A 22,135-nucleotide genomic window follows, 5' to 3' on the forward strand; every position below is an offset into this window, starting at 1 on the left:
GCAGGAATGTAGAAAACTAAAAGGTTTTTGGCCCTCAGTGTCTAACACCATGCTTGTGAACACTCGATAAGTTCAGACTGAACAGGACAGCAAACAGTCATTCTAGTTTTGGCCAGTCATATTGCATCCAAGTGTAATTAATTCAAAATTTGATTATCAGATTTTTTCCGCTGACTTGATTTAATGATGTACAAAATAGCAGTAATTCACAAGCACAATTCTGAAAGTGCAACTTTTATGTTTTGAATGTGTACATGCAAAGACGGCACTGAGCGCTTCTGGGAATGTCCCATGGGTTCATTCTTATCGAAACTAACAGATTCACTTTTTCTTGTTATTTGAAGGTCACATTAAAAACATCTAGTAACATTTTCTTTGCTATGTCTTCATTAACGACTACAAAAATCTTTAATTTAAAGATTTTATTGCTGTACCCTTGTCCCAAACAAAGATGTTTGATGTTAAACTATGAAAATCCATCATACAAAATTATATCAAGAGGCTTCTGAGTTTTCTAACAATGTGTTAAGAAAACAATGTAAAGCAAGGTAATTATCACCCTAAAACACTGCCCACAGTTGGAGGAATGCACAATTGAGTTATTTGTTCTAATCATGCAGCCCTAGCGTGTGTGTCTCTGTGCATCTGTGTGTGTTTGCACATTACCTGTCCAAGTGGAAAGCAGCAATTTCTGCATTATGCCGATCGTACCCTGCGTACGGCTCTCCTTCAACCACATAATCTCTAGTGTACCTAATAATAAGACAATGAAGAAGATAAAGACATAAGACAGGCGAACAGTAATTGAGAGAAAAGCAAAAGATGACACAAAGATGAATATAAAAACATCCATGTCCTAATGAATTCAGGTAAAAAAAAAAAAGTGTGCAAAGTGGGCAAGCAATTAAAGCTTTCTCTTGTACAAAAATGTTAGTTTTTGTTTTAACCAGCTGCGACATGATTTTGCTGATCTCTCTTGGTTTCAATTTCTGTGGTGTTCCATTGTGTGTACAGGCCTAAAATTAATTTTCATTGGTCCAAATTACAATATACTGAACATTAGAGCCCGACCGATATGGGTTTTTTGGGGCCGATACCAATATTAGGGAATTTAAAAAAAAGGCCGATACCAATATATCGGCCGATATTCTGGCCGAAGTCCACTTCGCAGGGCACTTACGGTCGAATAAGACAACGCTTGAATGCTGCCTGAACAAGAAACCTCCTTACTGAAGGGAAAGGGCCGATAATATCGGCAAAATGATATATCGGTCGGGCTCTACTGAACATCAGATATGTTCTGACTGGCTGTGATTGTGTGGTGTCACACAGCATTTTCACATTTAGTGTGGACACTGTATTAGAGTAATGAGCTTAACTAGTCAATCCACTCTTAACATAAATGCACCCACACTGCTTCCTTGTTCCTTAAACAGCAGGATGTAGTGAGCAAGTATAAGGTTATTTGAGTTTTCCAATATAAACCAGACCTGATACATTGACAGTATCCAACACACACAACGCCCACTTAATGCAAGACCCATTTTTCAACATAGACTGTTGTCGGGTAGCTTATGTAAAATTCTCTATATAAATTCTCCCAAAGAAAACATGAATACTGTGGCCAAGCTGAGCTCGCTGCTCGGAAATCTGAAATAACATTTTTCAATACAGAATTCACTGATGTTATTGAGATTGAGAGCATTGCCACACTTTTTACGTCAAATTAAATGTGCATTTATTCTTTCACATCATTTTGAAACTACTAACACTGCAGCTTATTTTAAGAAAAAACTGCCTAAAAGGCTATATTATACTTTACTTGTTTATTAAAGCATACTTGACCCAAACCACATTTACTTGTTATTGCAAAGTGCAAACCTCAAGCATTAAGACACTAGCATGGCATTCCACTCAAAAAGTCTGACTTTTGAACCTCCTATTTGGAAGATATCCCACACTCCAATTAAAATGGCACACAATATAATGTGACGCGCGCTTCGGATGTTTGGAAGCAAAATGTTCAGTGCAGATGGATTGAAAAAGTTCAGTCTGGATGTGAAGTCATCAGAGATAATGTGTGTTTGATCAATGACCTTAGAGATTTAAGGACACCAGGAGAGCTTCCTCACTTATCTAAAGTCTCTGTAGATCCATGATAACTCTAATAGGCTCAGATAAGAGCAGACAGCTGGACTCACCTGAAATAATGACAGATCAGCTTTGTGTCCTAAGTGCACACAAGCTATTTTATTCCTGAAATATTCTGGTAACACTTTACAGTTAGGGTTTGTTAACATCACGATTATTTCATGACACCTAACGCATTAAAGGCATAGTTCACTCACAAATGAAAATTGAAATAAATATTACTCACCCTCATGTCATTCCAAACCCGTAAGACCTTTGTTCATCTTCGGAGCACAGATATTTTTGATAAAATCTGAGAGCTTTCTCACCCAGCATAAACAGCAACACAACTGACACGTTCAAGGCCCAGAAAGGTAGTAAGGACTTCGTTAAAATAGTCCATGTGACATCAGTGGTTCAACCGAAAACAAAAATAACGACTTTATTCAACAATTCTTCTCTTCCATGTCAGTCTTCAACGCACGATCACGAGAGTACCACGACGCATGCGTGTGATGCTGCTGGTGTACAATACGGATGCGCTGTGCCTTGTTTACGAGCAGAGGAATGCACACGCATGCGTCGCGGTACTCTCCATAATGGCAGCGGATGCAGAAGAGAAGAATTACCAAATAAATTCGTTATTTTATTTTCTTTGCACACAAAAAGTATTCTCGTAGCTTCATAAAAGTATTGATGTCACATGGACTATTTTAACGATGTCCTTACTACCTTTCTGGGCTTTGAACATGGTAGTTGTGTTGCTGTCTATGGAGGGGCAGAAAGCTCTCGGATTTTATCAAAAATATCTTAATTTGTGTTCCAAAGATGAACGAAGGTGTGTGGAACGACACGAGGGTAAGTAATTAATGACACAATTTTCACTTTTGGGTGAACTGTCCCTTTAAACAAATATATTTTACAACATTTCTTGTTGTAAATTCTTGTTAATTCATAAAAAATATATATACAGGTTTATTTTAATTAATGTTTGTGTGCATTAACTAATAATTTAATGTTAGGTAACAACTTGAAATGTTCAAAAATTTTATTTGTATACACTATATTTGTTTGGCAAGTTACAGCACAGATTCATTAAATTGATCTGCAAAGATATTTATAATGTTACAAATGATTTATTTTAAGCATCACAGTTTCCACAAAAATATTAATCAGCACAACTGCTTTCAACTTTGATAAGAAGTGTTTCTTAAGCAGCAAATAAGCATATCAGAATGATTTATGAAGGATCGTGTGACACTGAAGACTGGATTAATGATGCTGAAAATTCAGCTTCGCTATCACAGTAATAGTTTATTTTAAAATAAACTAAAATATAAAACAGTTATTTTAAATTGCAATAATACTTCACAATGTTATTGTTTTACTGCATTTTTGATCATTAAAAAAGCAGTGTGTATGTAGAAAATACACAAACCTAGTTTAATAAATGCTGTAAAAGCTTTTTTTTTTTTTCATTGTTAGTTCATGATACCAAATGCTTTTAACTAATGTTAACAAACTGAACCTCATTACCGATATCCTAAACCAGACAAATCGAAAACATTTAAGAACATTCGAGAAAAGTCCTTTAAGATTTTCCTTCAGCTCCACTGCTCCTAAACCCAGGCTGGCATTTGTTTTGAATAGTTTGTCACATTTTGAATTGCTTCCTCTTTATATTATTGTTTTGTTATTACTATTGTTATGCTCTTTTTTTTGTTCCACATTGTTATGCACACTCGGGTCTCTAAATGGCACTGTAAAAATACAAATGATTAATATTACATCTCTTATTCATTCATTTCTTTTTCTATTTTAGTCACCGGCTTTTTCGTTCTCTAATTCACTCACTCACTCTTCCCCTCACTCTCCCTCTTTCTAAATCACTAAGTCTTTTCATTTTAACCTCATTCACATTCTCATTACTTTCTCTCTCTTTCGTTCCCCATCTTAATCATCCCTCTCCTTACCTCTTGGGTTTGAATACCACTTTCTGTCCTCCGTCGAAGACTAGGAGGGCTTTCAGCTGGGTGCCTTTATAGCCTACGTCGGCCCTCTCCACGCGAGCAGTGGCCAGGGCGTTCAGCACAGCGGCTAGCTCGGGCGTTTCGTCTGGGTACACCTCCCGCGGACCCACCCACTGTGCGGCCACTTCCCAGGGCGACTGCAGGGTGTGCGTGAGGCGAGCTCCCTTGGCCAGGGCCAGGCTGGCCTCCATCGTACGGAAGGCCCGCAGGTCGCGGCGGCTGGTGGCCGATCCCTCCCCTCCATCCAGCAAGAAAACCTTGGCCAGGCCAAGGAGAAAGAGCACAGCACACAGCACCACCACACGTTGCTTCAGCTTCATCACCTCCTGCAGCCAGATGCCCACCGGTGGCCCACCACGCCTGAGTCTGCCAGGAGACACGCACTTACGCCTGGGGCATGGCACTGCCCGCTGTCTGACCAACACCACCACCGGTCAGGTAGAACAGGAGCAGCTCGAACCACCAGAATGTTAAAGAGTGAGGGCGGACGACACTTCCTGTGAGAAGAGAGAGTGGTTGTCATTTTAAAGGAATAGATGAAAACTTGTTGGAAATTTACTTCTCAGGCCATGCAACATGTAGATGAGTTTGTTTCTTCATCAGAACAGATTTGGAGAAATTAATACCATTATATTACTTGCTCACCAATGGATCCTCTGCAGTGAATGTGTAACGTCAGAATCCAAACAGCTGATAAAAACATCACAATAATCCACACCACTCCAGTCCATTAATTGATGTCTTGTGAAATAAAAAGCTGTGTTTTTGTAAGAAACAAAACCATCAATATGCTTTTAACTGTTGCTTCAGGCTAAAATACTTAAATAAATGCTTCCTGTGTCCATTATATTGTTTTCTCCAGTAAAAAATGTCACCTTGTCTGAATCAGTAGAGAAATATGCACAGATCAAGCACCATTTATAAGGGAAAACAGTCCAAAATAGTTATAATCAAATATGTCTATGGATGTTGATGAGAGTGAACAACTGGGGATGAACTTTTTAACTGGAGGAAGTGTAATTATGGATTTCGGACTCATATTTTGTCCAGAAGCGATGGTTTAATGTTAAAACGTCTTAATGATGGATTTGTTTCTTACAAACATGCAGCTTTTCAATTCACAGGACATTAACTGGTAAACTGGAGTCATGTGGATTATTGTGATGTTTTTATCAGCTGTTTGGACTCTCATTCTGACGGCACCCATTCACTGCAGAGGATCCATTGGTGAGCAAAGTGATGTAATGCTAAATTTGAGTGATGAAACAAACTCATCTATATCTTGGATGGGCTGAGAGTACATTTTGGGGTGAACTATTCCTTTAAAGCACAATATTTGACTCAGAACAGATCTACCATTTATATTGTTCGGTATGACTGCCGTGAGTCAACACAGACAGACATGACGCTGACAGGTGTAGAATAAAATCAGAGCACTTCACATAAGAGCACTCACTGATGCAGGGGAGCTTCCTCAGTTATATAAGACGCTCCTGGTTGTGTCTGTGTTCGTGCCACTTGTGTTTAACGTGGCAATCTCTCACACACACGCCAACTCAAATCCTCCTAATATATGATTTGGAGTCCAGCCTGGTGTCGTATGGAGGGTGGGGCGGCTCAGGTGTGTCTGGTCTGTTACTGTCTGGGTGAGTCTGGTTTCTGTGGCACAATCTTGAACTCCCTAAAGCAAAACAAAAGACAATAAGAATACAAAGCTTCTGGCACATCAATAATTCCAGGTGGGTGAAAACATTCTAGATCTGTTTGTTTATTCAAAAACACATAAAAAATGCATACAATGATTTGAATACACCTCTTCTAAGATAAGCATGTTTTTAACATCTGGATTTCCTTTTGATATTTTCTTGTGGGGGAAATAATTCAAAAACATCAGGGTGATAAAGCTGTCCTGATATGATGATAAAGAAAACGCATTAAAAGAATGAGATTCTTAAAAAGAAAACCTGTATTAAATAGACATTGGCAAATAAATATGCATAATCTTAAGAAAAAAATATTCTAATAAAACAGTTTGACAGATTATTAATATTTGAAAATACTACAAATAATGTCATGTGGTGAGACTTCCAAAAAACAATATTTATGCTTTATTTAAGAACTTGACACATTTAAGATTTATTTAATGTTTTTTCCCCCAATTTATAAATTAATTTGATAGAAAATATAGTTAATAACTTTAATAGTAATAATATTAAATATTATTATTAATATTATTTAAAATAACTTTTCAATTTTAATGTACTTTAAAATACAATTTATTCCTGTGATGGCAAAGCTGAATTTTGAGATGTTTTATATTTTTTGTAATAATGTCTTTACTGTCACAATTTAATGCATACTTGCTAAAAAAAAATTTAAATACTACAGTACTGTGATGAATTTTACTCTAAATGGCTCACAATCAAGGACATCTTAGACTAACACTCTATCTTATAACAACAGAGGCCATAATTACCTTTCAGTATAAATTAAAGATTTATTCTAACATACACCCAAAGATAGAAAACTTCAAAACCTTTAGCTCCACTGCACACAAAAGGAAAAACTCAACAAATGCCAGCAATCAATATGCACAGCTCAAACACATGCAACATTCCTGATGGATCTCAGGATTTACATTAAAGTGAAAGAGCCGCCCAAGCAGAATCTCGGCTCAAACAGACTGGAGCGCTGAGCCCTGGCAAACACAGCCCAGCACTCTCTCAGCACTTCCTGATCTCAACCTGGGGCTTATCTGGGCCTGAGAGCGCTGCCACTCCAAAGACTTCTACTAAACACACATACATGTTTACTACTGTGCTCTGCTCTCTTATATCTAGTATGTGGGATGAGCCCACTCATGACAACGGAATAAAGGAAGACTTTTGGCAGACATCCACAAAATACATTGCTTTGATTATAGAACATTACATGAGAAAAAAAACGCAATGCAATGTTTTTTTTTCTAATGCTATATTGATCTGCCTCGATACTCTCTGGTGCCTTTGTGAAGAGCAAAAATAGACATTTCTTTAGACTGGAGTCACATGACAAGTGCTCATCCAGGGCTCAATAATACGGATGTTGTTATGGAGTCAGTTTGAGAGTTTCAGGCCACTAAATCTTACATTTGTTTATAATGTGCATTAGGGCTGCACGATTAATCGCATGCGATATTTAACGCGCATCTTGTCAGAAAGCCGGTTCTGTAATCAGCGGTAAATCTCCATCACCTGCGGGCTTTCACATTGAGCAGCATAGAACCGGCTTTACTGATAAGATATGCGTTAAATATCGCATGCGATTAATCGTGCAGCCCTAATGTGCATGCACTTTTATGCATTGCAAACATATACATGGGTTTTGTGTGATGCACTGAATGTTGTTGTTGTGAATTCTGTTTATTTAAACACATCACCAAGGTCAAGTTATCCGTCATGGAGTTTTATTATAGCTGTATAATTTCCAGCTATTATTGCAGTTAGGCTTCTCGAATTGGTTTGGTCAAGCGGTATTCCAAGAGTGCCGTTATTTAGTCCAACTGAACATGTCACTGGCGTTCTGAACCAGAGTAGGTGAGAAAGTCAAATTTTGGTCTCTTTTGCTCGCCAAGGCTACATTTATTTGATCAAATATACAGTAAAACAGTAATATTGTAAAATTATTACAATTTCAAACAACTGTTTCCTATTCAAAAGTTTTGGCAGTGACGTACATTTTGTGTTTTGCAAAGTTTGCTGCTTCAGTATTTGTAGATTATTTTTCCACGTTTCTATGGTATACTGAAAAACAATGATAAGCATATCATAAGTTTTAAAGGCTTTTATTGGCAAAAAAATATGAGTCAATATTTACAGAGATATTGAGATCCGGGGAGTTGCCTGGCCACGGATCCAAAATTTCAATGTAATGATCTTTGAGCCACTTCTTTATCACTCTTGCTTTGTGACATGGTGCTCCATCATGCTGGAAAATGCACGGATCAGCACCAAACTGCTCATGGATCGTTGGAAGTAGTCGCTCTTGCAGGACGTTTTGATACCATTCTTTATTCATGGCAGTGTTTTTGGGCAGAATTATGAGAGCCCACTCCCTTGGTTGAAAAGCAACCCCACACATTGATGGTCTCAGGATGCTTCACTGTTGGCACGTCACAGGACTCATGGTAGCATTCACCTTTTCTTCTCCGAACAATTGATTTTCCAGATGTCCTAAACAGTTGGATGGGAGCTTCATCAGAGAAAATAACTTTGCACCAGTCTTGTGCTGTCCAATCCTTGTACTTCCTGCAGAATTTCAGTCTGTCCTTGACGTTTTAATTTCCTTGCATGTGAGGTAACCATTCAGTGTTACCAACTGCTTTCAATTGAAAGTAGCTAAAACTGGTAGCTAAGACGTAGCTAAATTGGCAACACTAACCATTTCTAACAAGAACACAATGATTGGAAGTGTTTCAGTCTGCTCTTACAATCTAATTAGTATGATAGTGATTTCACCTGACTAGTACTCATTCACACTTTCACATGTGCTGCTGAAATGATTATCCAATTAATGTTAGCTGGTCATTTTGGGGCTGTTTACACCTGGTCACTTCATGCATTTTGTCTGATCGGATAGCTATCCGGCCGTGAAAAGACCAGGTGTAAATGCCCTCTGAAACGCATTCGAGACGGATATAAATCAGGAGGTGGTCTGGGTCGCATTCCAGACGAAACTGGACCAGTGTAAATGTATCTGGTTGTTGAAACCACATATGTAAATTTTACTCCTCCTAAAATGTTAAAATAATAAACGTGTGAGAGCGTGTTATAGGCTATATGACATTATAGTCAGATATGACTGCGCTAATGCAACACGCATCGCCGCGGACGATTAGCTGAGTATCTCTTCAGCAAGCCGACGCACAAACTACCACGAATGAAACAAAGTAAGACGCAGACGGTCAACACACAATCATCTTCATTAAAAGTAGTAAGACAAACTTATCTTTCCAGTGCTGATGCCGCCGCGCGCTCTCCTACTGCGGTCTTTGATCTTGAAATGAGCTGATAATTAATAAAATGTAGCGCTTATCTTTTGATTCCGTTGACGTGAACTCCGTTAAATTTAAATATAGCGCTGGAATTGAAGATCGGATTTAAATCCGTTTTACGACGACACATTTATGTGGCCAAGTGTAAATGGAAACTTTTTACCAATCTGATAGATATCCGATCAGCGAAAACGCATGAAATGACCGGTTGTAAACAGGCCCTTTGTGTCAGGATCAAAAAATGTCAAAAAAGGTTTTTTTTTTGTGAAAAGTTGATTTTTTTGGCCAATGAAGCTTTTAGCAATTATTTAAAATGCATCTGATCACTCTACACAATAATCTAGAAACAATGTGAATGAACACCGCAACAGCTTAAGCAGCAAACTTTGCAAAACACAAAATTGATGTCACTGCCAAAACTTTTGGCCATGACTGTATTTTACAATGCAATTTATTTATGTGATGCAAAGCTGAATTTTCAGTATCATTACTCCAGTCTTCAGTGTCACATGATCCTTCACAAATAATTATTTGATGATTTTCTACCTAAGAAATTCTTATTCTAAATTTGAATTATTATTATCAAAGCTGAAATCAGTGGTGTTGCTTATGTTTTTATGGAAACCGTGACACAGAGATTAAAGATTGCTCGATAAACACAAAATGCTAAAAAACAGCATTTAATTTCAATAGAAATGTTGTAACACTAAAAAGTTAACTGTTATTTTATTTCTTTTTTTTTTTGGTCAATTATACATTCCTTGCTGAATAAAATATTTCTTAAAAAGTACTGAATCCAAAAATTTTAACAGCAGTTTATGTAACCGATGTTGTGATATTGCTTGATAAAGAACTAAAATGTTATATATATATTAGATCCCAGCCGATATGGGTTTTTTGGGGCCGATATCGATATTAGGGAGTAAAAAGGTCGATATCGATATATCAGCCGATATTTTTTGTGTATATTATAGTACAGTACCAGTCAAAAGTTTGGACACTTTCCCATTCGTGTGTCCAAACATTTGACTGGTACTGTAATACAGTATATACATAAACAGAATATACATAAACATTTTTTGCAATGATCACTCAAATGTGGTGATCAAACACTTATAATGATGTGACAAAGATATGTAATGGAGGCAGGGCATTTAACAATTTAACAATTTTGAAGTTTATTCAACTTTATTTCAATTCAGTTCCATTCAACTTTATTTAATTGAAGTTTATTTCACTTCGGAACATTCATTCACGGATTTGCGATACTGTCTTCACACACAGACGAAACTTGCTAGAGAAGTGTGACATAATATACCTCTGTAAATAAATACAATTTAAATTCACGTCTCGCGCACTTTAATGCCCTTTGAATGTAATGTGTACGTTCCCTTGGAACCGGAATCATGGTGGAACATCATGTGAAGTCCACTTCGCAGGACACTTACGGTCGAATAAGACAATGCTTGAATGCTGCTGCCTGAACAAGAGACCTCCTTACTGAAGTGAAAGTGTTGACTGGTGTCACTATCTCGTGAACGCGGTGGTGGATCTCCACCAAATTCGGGGGATCCCTTTCAGCTCGAGGAGCCCTCTCGAACGCCACCCTCCGCAGGACACTTACGGTCGAATAAGACAACGCTTGAATGCTGCTGCCTGAACAAGAGACCTCCTTACTGAAGTGAAAGTGTTGGCTGGTGTCACTATCTCGTGAACGCGGTGGTGGATCTCCACCAAATTCGGGGGATCCCTTTCAGCTCGAGGAGCCCTCTCGAACGCCACCCTCCGCTCATCGGTAGCCCCCTGGGATCGCCAGATCGGTCGGCGCCCGACCGCAAATTTAACAGCTCGTAACTCCCAGACCCCGGGGGCTATCGATGGCGGGGGTGGTCTCATTCAAAAGGGGGCCTCGAGACACACACTCGATTCGGCGTTCGAGAGGGTTCCTTGAGCTGAAGGGATCCCTCGAATTTGGTCCAGATCCGCCACGCCGTTACGAAGATATGGCCGTTCAAAGTTTCAATGGTATTCCATACACTTAAGCTTTAAAGGAACACTCCACTATTTTTGAAAATAGGCTCCCCTAGAGTTAAACAGTTGAGTTTTACCGTTTTCGAATCCATTCAGCCGATCTCCGGGTCTGGCGGTAGCACTTTTAGCTGTAGCTTAGCATAGATCATTGAATCTGATTAGACCGTTAGCATCTCGCTCAAACATGACCAAAGAGTTTCTATATTTTTCCTATTTAAAACTTGACTCTTCTGTAGTTACATCGTAATAATCAAGGAACTTTGCTACCGTACCATGGATGCAGCAGGCGCAATGATATTACATAGCGCCTGAAAATAGGCTTATTGGACGTTACCTAGCTGGGGACTATTTTCAGGCGCTATGTAATATCATTGCGCCTGCTGCACCCATGGTACGGCAGCAAAGTTCTTTGATTATTACGCCGGAATGAGAGTATAGTTCCTAGTCTTAGTTAGGGCTGGACAATAATTCAATATCAATATGTATCGCGATATAATTTTTTTCAATAACGGTGCTACAGAAGAGTCAAGTTTTAAATAGGAAAAATATAGAAACTCTTTGGTCATTTTTGAGCGAGATGCTAACAGATTCAATGATCTATGCCAAGCTACAGCTACAGCAGATCAGCTGAATGGATTCGAAAACGGTAAAACTCAACTGTTTAACTTTAGGGGAGTTGGAAAATGAGCCTATTTTCAAAAATAGTGGAGTGTTCCTTCAAAGCGTTTCATCCAGGTCGCCAGCAGCAAACAATGGAGCGCGAGTGTGAATGTGATGACGTGTCCCTACAGCTCCACATTTTATTTATTTATTATTATTATTTTTAATAATGCACATTTATAATACAATACTGGCATTAAATTGCAGTAAACTAGTTAACACTGCTGCGTGAGTGTTTCTAATACAACGCCTGAGGGAGTGACAGCAAAATCCTTCTCTTTTCTAACAACTGTAATCAATCTCCCTCAGATTTTTCCTTTTTTAGAAAGTCATAGAAACACTATCTTGTTTTTTTTTCATTTTCCTTTTCTTTTGGAGCTATTGGAGTAAATTGAATGTAGAAATTATATCCGCTGTAGCTTCCGTTCACCAAACTACGATGATTTGCGCTTCTGAGAAACCTGAAGGTCAATCCAGTGGTCAGACTACAGTCTAACACAGGGCTGTCCAAACTCGGTCCTGGAGGGCCGGTGTCCTGCAGAGTTTAGCTCCAACTTGCCTCAACAATTTTAATTAGTTTAATTAGGGTTGGAGCTAAACTCTGCAGGACACCGGCCCTCCAGGACCGAGTTTGGACAGCCCTGGTCTAAAAGCACAGGACTCCAGAGATCTCACATCTCCCATGAGGACCACAGTGGTCTTCTTGACAACACCCATCTCGCAAACTCTGGAAATACTCACACATGAACATCTAACAGAGAAGAGCAGTCACACACGAAATGTGTATTATCCATGCAAGAAGCTCTGATTCACACACCAGCCCAGATCTCTGCAGATATTCGGTCTTTAGTCAAGTGATCGGTCTGAAGACACGTCTCTCCTAATCAGATCAGACACATGCAGGTGAGCAAGTGTACATTCATCATGAGACTGGGTGGACCGCATGCAGCATATCCTGGCCACGCAGGCACTAATGATACACAATCAGCCATTCATATGAACTCCAGATAAACGCTAACACACATTTATCACACCTACTACACAAACAGGTTCAAGTGCAAAGTTATACATGCAAAAAGACCAGCTTTTACATTTAAGACGGTCAGTAAGGCGCCGCTGGACTGACTGAACCGCTGCTGTCAAACGTTTAAACACATCTAATACTGACTTTTATTATATTTACACAAACATAAGAAACCGGTTGACACAAAATGTATTAATTTAACAACTAAAAATGAACAGTGAAAGTGCGTCAAATTAAGCTCTCACGCCATTCTATGTATTTTATAAGCGAGTGCTAACGACGGTTAGCCAGCTAACGTTAGCTCATAATTCCCCTCGTTTTCTTCAAATTATGGCGATAAAATAACCAGATATAATCCAACGACACAGTTCTGAGCTCACTGTAGGTGTACCTCTATATATGAGTGTCTGCAGCTGCTGTTAGTGAGCTGAAGTCGTAGTTTTTAGTCACAGCATATCCGCACTGCTAACAGTGAAACCGTGACATTTAAAGGCGTCGACTCACCCTTGCACTACTAACGAAACATTTCAACAGAAAAGCCCCAAAGCGTTCGACATACGTTTATCGTCAATATCCAGCCGCTTGTGGGTCTCCATTCATTACTGCTGCTGGCTGTGTTTGTGTGTCTTGAGTCTCTGTGGCTCTTCCTGATCCTGACTGACTGTGTGAACACGCACGCACGCACGCAAAGCCTTCGCGTGTGTGAGGCATATAGGAGAATTAAAAAATAATGCCAATTACAAAACTGTGAGCATCGTGAGACGTTTTCCCCAGTAATAATTCCGGTAGAATAAACGGAAATAAAATTGCGAATAAACGCAATACAATTTTGATACTATAAGCCTATATACATATTTAACACAATGCACAGAATAGTTGGTATGGCATAGATTTTATATATTATAAAGTAGCCTATACATATAGTTACATATACATATTTTCTTCTTGACGGTCTCTTAACGCTGGTGAACAGCAGGGGGAAGTATCACACTGAGCTCCATTACTCTGCGACTAAACGTCCATACTAATAACATCGATCCATAACATTACATTCTGTGTCGTGGCATGATTAGGAGGATGGGGAACTTTCAGTTCGCCGAAAATGTAAATTCTACTCACCCTCATGTCGTTCCAAACCTGTACGACTTTCTGCGGAACACAAAAGATACTTCAGATTCTGGTAAGCAGTTTTGTTAGCTACATGTAACTCAATTACGCAATTTAATTACAAAATAAATGTAACTGCAATCTGTTACAGTTAGGCTACTGAGAAAAAAAGGTAACACTTTATTTTAAGGCGTCCTTGTTACACGTTACATGTACTTACTATTGTAATAAAAATTATGCATAATTACATGCAAGCAGCCTAACCATATAGTAAGTACATCTAGTTAATTAATATTACTCCGTACTTAAAAGTATAATTACACTGCAACAAGGACACCTTAAAATAAAGTGTAACCAGAAAAAAATGTGTAATTAAATTACAGTTACTTATGAAAATGTTAACGATTACAGGGGTTACATCTGAATATTTTCACACACATACAGATTTGATTGATGTTTTCCCCCAAATTGCACTGAATGCGTTAAAATATGAGACGCCAATGTTGCAGGAGTTTAGGACACATGCTTATTTAATAACCGTTTTATTTCCTATTTGGGTTTATGTATATGTTTTAGTTTTTTTTAAGATTAACTGTTTCCTCTGTGCAAGGATTTGATTTCAAAACAGCATCATAACATATATTAATCTATATATGTATGTATGTATGTGTGTATATATATACACACATACATATATATATATACACACACACATATATACACACACACACACACATATACACACACACATATATATATATACACACACATATATACATACATATATATATATATATATATATATATAATCTGTATTTAAGCTCAGTGATCTCAAAGTAAAAAGAGGTGCTAAGGTCTGATTTTGTGGTGGCTGTGCTTTAAAATTAATTCATCATCATAATCTTAATTCAAGTGAAGAAGGATTTTGAAAGTGTGACAGTAATCAGTGTTGAGTAATACTGTAAGGTTAAACATGTCTGCTTTAAATGTTTCAAAATGATTAACAGTTGAAAACTTTCGTTAGAAATGTAAAAGTAATCTAATAAAGTTATTGAGATAATTACACTTTTAAACAGGGTAACTTGTAATTTGTAACCGATTACATTTCCAAAGTAACCGTAACCAACCAGTTTTGATTTTCATTATGACTTCCATTATATAAAGAAAGAGAAAAAAAAAACAGATCTTGATACATTTATTTATTTTTAAATATGTTGATATTTTCAAAATATCTTGAAGGACATGAGGGTAAGTACATTGTAGGATAAAAAAATTTGGTTAAACTACCCCTTTAAAGGCATAATTTACCCAAAATATGACAATTTTATCATCATTTACTCACCCAAACGCCATTGCAAAGCTCCTCTGTTGAACACAAAAAGAGTTTTTTTGTTGTTGTTGTTTTTGAAGAATGTGGGTATCCAAACAGTTCCTGGTAGCCATTGACATACATAGTAGAGAATAAATACAATGTAAATCAATGGCTACCAGCAACTGTTTGGATACCCTACATTATTCAAAAACATCTTTTGTGTTTAGCAGAAGAAAGAAGTTCATACAGGTTTGGAACAAATTGGGAGTGAGTAAATGATGACAGGAATTTCATTTTTGCATGAACTATCACTAACCCTTCTTTATCCAAAAACCTGTCATCAATACTTATCCTTGTGAGTCATGCTCTTCCAAACTTTCATTACTTTCTTTCTTCCTGCCTAATTGTCTGAAATGCAACACAACTGAATTGAAAGCCAGAACATAACATTTAAAAAAAAAAAAAAGATTTTTAGTGAATGACTAATTTGTCGATTCCTCACAAAAAACTGGTATGACTTCACAAGACTCTGTGACTGTGTTGTCCGCTGTAGTCACCACCCTCTGCCCTAGCATTAGCCTGGGGAATTGTAGCAAAACTCCTTGTGTTCTACAAAAAAAAAATCTGTAGTTTACTGCAAAACAAAACCTATCTAGTGAAGCCCTTTTTGTGTAAAATGCTGCTTTTTCACAACAAAGGATTTCAAATACATTCTGTATATTCCTTGAGCAGTAGTTTGCTGTACATTGTAAATGCAGCTAAAAATACCCACTGAAAGACAAAGGATCACACATTTAAAAGTGGAGCAGCACATCACTTATTTTACTTTAACAGTAGAGACTACAGAGTTGTACCACTAGCTTAGGTGTGCAAGCACACACAGATGATGTTCAGAATCAAATATAGCATACTGCTTGTAGTATATACACTGCTTATATTGTATACAGTATGCAACAATACATATTAGTAATATGGTACATTGCTGTCACATGACCTCAGTGTTTCATACTTAATTAGAAAAAGTAAAAACCAAAAACTCTGATCAAAGAGATATTAAAAGTCATGATGATTACTTTGCGGATGCCTTGCTGTAATTACATTCATATGCAATTCTGAACAAAGCCACATCCTCAGCCAAAAGAAGACACGGGGACCACTAGATTAAAAAACATACAACCAAAAGTGTTTATTAGTTTTGTCCTTTCTGGAACCAAGGAGCACATCTCTCAGTTCAAAGGTCATAGCGCTACCCTGGGTCATGGGTCCCAGCCGGCGTGGGGTCAGACAGGGAGGTTATAAGGTGGGTGAGAGCAGGTGACGCAGGATGGCACAGAGTGAGATGCGCACGCACACACACACAAATTCATTTCTTAAACAACTCATTACAAATCTGTATCATTCCGTTGTAATACACCACCACATAAAACAAGTGATGCGGTGAAGTTCGACCAGCTAAAGAAAGCGGCAGAGAAGATGAGAAGTCCATCTGTCAATATCATGTGTGTCTGTGTATGATATCTTATGCACTGTACATATAAAGACAGTGAAACCGAATAATACAAAGTATGTTGTAGATGTAGAGAATCTCATTGAAAAGACTGAACATAACACATTAACTGTAAAGGAAAAAAGACAAACCAGCAACAACAAAAATAACATTTATCATTACTGTAGTTAAGGAAAAAAAATGCATCATGGACAATTTCATTCATCACCGCTATTTCATTATTGTTCACAAAGAGAGAGAGAGAGAGAGAGAGAGAGAGAGAGAGAGAGATGTAGTGTGAAATAATAAACAACTGGAACAAAAACAATCCAAAAAGGTCCAAAAATGCATTAGATAACAGAGGCAGCTTAATCACATTTCCCACCGTTCTTCTGTCTCCATTTATTAACCATACACAGTTTCTTGCTCTTACTATTCCATAAAGTCAACCCTCATCCAAACGTTTTAGAGAAATAAACCTAGAAACTGCCACAGAACCAACAGTATCATAATTTACTTTGGTCCAAGTCTCTGATGGAAAAGGCTGGAGACTTGACAAGATGCATAACTCATTTCAGTAAAATGTCTGGCGTGATGTTCCCCTACGTTTATTAAGAAAAATTCCCATTTCAACAACTTTCTCCTTTAATTCTTGGTGCCAAGTTCATGTGGTTGGTCAAGACCTTCTGAAACTTCTCTGCCTGTGCTTTCACAACAGCTCAAAAATGACGATCCAGCCTCACGGGACTTTCACAGCTTGAACCAAAATAACATCCACGTTCATTTATCATGTAAACACTTTGTCGACAGTGTTTTTCGAGCGTCTCATTTTGCTGATTGACTCCCATAGCGTTTTTTCCCCCATCATCTTTTATGTAGCAGAGCTTCAGATAGCTTTTTTACAACCCCAAGTGCTAATACCTGATATTAAAGGCTCAGAAGAATACAAACGCATGTAAACAAAAACTACCCTAGATCAGCTAACCTGTCACAACCAGCATTTCTCAAATGTCTCAATATGGACGCCCCATTTCCTATAAAATCCTCCCTTTTAGGTTAAAGATATACTTACCAAAATATCGTTTTAAGAAGACAAGCAATGCAAGATGGCCAGTTTCCCATCCTCTACCTCAGCATCCAATCATCTCCACTCAAATCCCACACAAAAACACCACAAAGCAAATGGTGATAACTTGTTATTGAAGTCATGCCGAGTATAAACCAGTTGCCAACTCCTCCATTACCGTTTATTCATGTCAATTTAATTCAAACAAAAACGCCACAGCACCTCGACACTCTGGAAGAAGTTTCTTGCAATCATCATCCAAGCAAAGTTGGATTCATGTCCTTTATTACCCAAGATCTTCCCATTTGAAAAACAACTTTGACATTCCACACGACTGGAAACAGTAGAGCTGAGCCTGGAAAGAAGAACAGGGGGATCTAGTGAAATCGAAAGATAAAGACGGACCAATCTAATCGAACGTCTGGCGGGATAAGGCCTCCTGCTCCGTTATGCCTCAGAACTAACATCTCTTGTTCCCAATAGAAACTGATAAAGCTGTTCTCTAAATGAGCAAACAAGAACCTTTATGTCTCAACGAGAAGAAAACATCCCACTAAAGCCAAGTCGAGATGGCGTTACTTTCAAAATGAAAATTACAAAATCAGACATAACATGTTAATGTAACAGACAATTAAAATAGACATGTGCAACTATCCCAGTAATACTGAAATAAAATAATAAAATAAAACCACATTGATGCAGAGAAAACACAAGCAGTGCCTTATCTCCTGCTCCGATTCCCACCATTCCCACTATTCCATTGGAAAACCACTGGTAGGGGAAAAAAAACTAAATACAAGTTTGAGGATGTAAACCAACTGACGTCTGCGCCCACTAACATTCACAGCTTGAAAAGTGTGTTTATGTAGGTGTGTCCTCATAGACAACTCAAAAAGCGAAAACAAACCATTCTTTTACTGTTTGACTGAACCTGTGTAAACCGGTGTGCTTATTGCAGATGTTTTGAAGCTGTACGCGTCTTACCATAAAGGAGTGGCTTCAAACATCTTGTTGTTCCTGCTTGATGTGCTCTTCCATTCTCAATCTTTTCTTCCTACACACCCTGGTCTTGAACATCTTGGGTGCCTTCAAGCAAAACAAGCATGTTTGAGTGTGTGTGTTTGTGTTGATATGAGCTAAAAAGAAGGTTGGAAAATCCATAAAAGATCACAGAAGTTGAATAGAAACATTCAGAAGATAAAAGAGTTTATCTTCATCTGGAATTCATCGAGTATCGGAGCCCTTTCTGGTTGCATTTTAATAAATGAGGGACTTTCATTTGCTGCAGTTGAACCTGTTTGTGGAAAATCTTGTGTCATGCTTGCATTAGCCTAACTCAAGTGTGTGAAGACGCAATCAACGTCTTGTGCAGAGCTGGAGAGTTTCCTGGGTGTGTTTGGTCGAAGAAGGTGGAGCGCTGATTAGGTTTACAACCATAAAACTCAAGCAACAAACAAGGTAAAGAAGGTGTAAACAAACTTCAGAGGTCCATGAAGAGTCCTTCAAGAAGAGCCCAAGAAGAATCCAAGTTCCTCGCTTGCTGGGAATTGGATGGAAGATGCAGGAAGTGTAAATAAAACGTAAAAGGAAGAAGGAATAAGGTCAAACCAGCGGAGGGGACACCGTTGCTGCTGGGTGCGTCACGTCGCTCTCTCTTTCACACACACACACACACACACACTCAGATGATGTATACATCTCAATTTCGAAAAATGTACCCTTATGAGGTCCAGGGTCACATATATATTTATATAATATTTCTCACAATATTTGTATAATATTTATTTATAATATTTAATGTCATTATTTATGTTGTATTCATTGTATTTGGTGTAAATGTATGTTTAAGTTTCATTTAGTACTTCAAAATGAATTAATTAATGAAATAAATAAATTACACACACACACACACACATATACATACAAATATACATATACATATATATACACACACAAATATCATGATGAAGTGTCTAGTAAAAATCAAGCACTAGAGGGCAGTGTCATTGCTCAGTTTAATGAAGACCTAAGCACCTGCTGATGGAACATGGTTTTGTAGGTCAGTCTGACCCATGTACTTGGAAACAAGAGGTTTCAAAACGCCATTAAGTGAAATGCTTTTAATTTAATAGATCCCATTGAAACAGTCCGTAATTTGCTGCTTCAAAACAGAAGGTTAGAGCAAAATGTTCCCACATTTATTGAACCCAAAGGATTTCAACACAATAGCATCTCCCGAGGTGCAATTAACATCTACAATTTAGCTTAGAAATGCAGCCTTCGCATGGAAACGCTCTGAACATTAAGTGCACAACGAAGGGCACTGAATGGTTTATATGGTGCATTTTCTCTACAAAGAACACTGTGAGATAAAAACATTCCGAGCTGAATAAATCAAAACACGCGCGCGCGCGCGCGCGCACACACACACACACACACACACACACACACACACTCACACTCACACTCACACTCACACTCACACTCACCTGTTGCCTGTTGCTTTGACAAGCTGCACTCAAGTGTTTGAACCACAGCAGAGCGTTCATTCTGTTCCCTGCCTGGAACTTATATGAGTTTCCTGATGGCACACACACACACACACAAAAAGAATAATTGTATATTATCATATACTAATTCTCAGTATCGACTGAACAGATGTTTTGTAACAGGCTTTATTTCAGTGATAGGCAGGGTTGGGAGGGTTACTTTTAAAATCTATTCCGTTACAGTTACAAATTACTTCATTAAAAAAGTATTCAGTAACGTAATCCAAGTACCACAATATAAAAGTAATGTAATCTGATTACTTTTGGATTACTTCAAGTTACATATGTTAATAAGTCAAAAAAGCTTTTATTTAACTATGACTTTAAAACTAATAAAAACTATAGTAAAAACTATTTGAAACTGTTAAAAGTCGTGTCTTGTTTCACCACCTAGATATTTCAGCCCGTATATTTATATAAAAGGCTATGCAGACATCTAGTGGCTATACAGTTTAGTATTACAGTTTTATTTGTTATTATTTTTTTATTTCTTTAACATGTACAAGTAAAAATAAATATAGTTTATACACAACATTAAAACATTTACACCATATACATATTAGTCTATTTTAAAATAAGCCTTAAAATATGTTGAAATGTATATGAAATGCTATTATCTTTCTTTATTTCATTGACTAGTCCATGGTGTGGGGACTCTCATGTTAATTTCTACATTTTCCAGCTCATTTTCCACTAGAAAACTTACACACAACTGCAGTCATGCACACCATGGAATTTTAAATCACTAACAAACACTACATTTTAGCTAACATGATGATTTCCATGCTAGTCGGACCTGCAAATGTTCAAGTTGTTTGAGTACCCTTTGTTAAAGTCTTCATGCATAGCTTACACTGTACAACTATGTTATTTCCTTTATCCTTTTTGAAAACAAAGTAACTGGGAAATTTCCAGACATGAAAACGTTTTTCACAGCAGGAAGCATCGTAATTAATTCATCCCGCATTTGAGGAGAATAATTGTAGACGGGTGTTATTTGCGCACGCACCAGCAGGCGGCTCACGTGAGTCAATAGAACCGAGAACTATGCAGTAGAGGTTCTATTCCGCACCCACCCGCTCCCGCTATATATTCACTCTTTGTTCACCCGCTGTCCGCTTAGAATAATTATTTAAATTTTGAAAGAAAGAGCGATAGGCTGACAAATAAAAGTGTAGTCTGCACAAAATTGTATGTTATATGTTATTTCTTGTCAAGAGTCTTGAATTTATTGACTTTGACTTGAATTTATATGAATTATCTTAAGACACAAAATTAGTTTAATATTTTATGCAACACAGTAGGAAAAAAAAGTGTCAGAGAAAATAAAAATGTTGTACAAAAATTGTATTTCTTATTTTTATTCGTCTTGTCAGGATACAATTAGTTTAACATTGACAACACAATAGTAAAAAAGTGTGGCAGAGAGAAAAAAAATAAAAATGTAGGTTGTACAAAAATACCCTATTAGCTATTTTTATTCGTCTCTCAAAATACTAAATTCGTTTGACATTTTTCTGTTAACATGGTAAAGTGTCACAGAGAAAAATAAATAAATACGACATCTTTCATTTAAAATTATAGGCTAAGCAAAATATAAACAAAACCGAGTTGAACGTCCTTCAAGGACAGCGCATCCACACTTTGCTCCATCCTTATTCTGCTCTGTCCCTCATCGACAACCTGCCTGTTCTGTCTGAGGGCCATA

At 37.6% G+C, this 22,135-nt stretch overlaps 1 protein-coding gene across 7 annotated transcripts in view; it reads right to left on the reverse strand.

Annotated features, from left to right (window-relative positions):
- The window catches only part of LOC107669149 (glycosaminoglycan xylosylkinase-like), a 32,607-nt gene extending 19,007 nt beyond the window's left edge, over positions 1 to 13,600 (reverse strand). For 2 of the 7 annotated variants that reach the window (XR_001631953.1, XM_016461273.1), the window contains exons 1-5: positions 13,463 to 13,600; positions 13,015 to 13,016; positions 5,617 to 5,841; positions 4,104 to 4,657; positions 667 to 753 (exon numbers count right to left, since the gene is read on the reverse strand). Coding sequence is in view for 6 of the 7 variants with exons in the window: in XM_016461273.1 (XP_016316759.1) it covers positions 667 to 753; positions 4,104 to 4,480 (464 nt within the window). In the remaining variant the exon portion in view is untranslated. The other 5 variants (XM_016461275.1, XM_016461274.1, XM_016461278.1 and 2 more) reach the window with 5 other exon arrangements.
- Positions 13,601 to 22,135: the final 8,535 nt, after the last annotated feature.

This window comes from Sinocyclocheilus anshuiensis, unplaced genomic scaffold, assembly GCF_001515605.1.
Source record: "Sinocyclocheilus anshuiensis isolate Anshui unplaced genomic scaffold, SAMN03320099.WGS_v1.1 scaffold400, whole genome shotgun sequence".
Lineage (NCBI taxonomy): Eukaryota > Metazoa > Chordata > Actinopteri > Cypriniformes > Cyprinidae > Sinocyclocheilus > Sinocyclocheilus anshuiensis.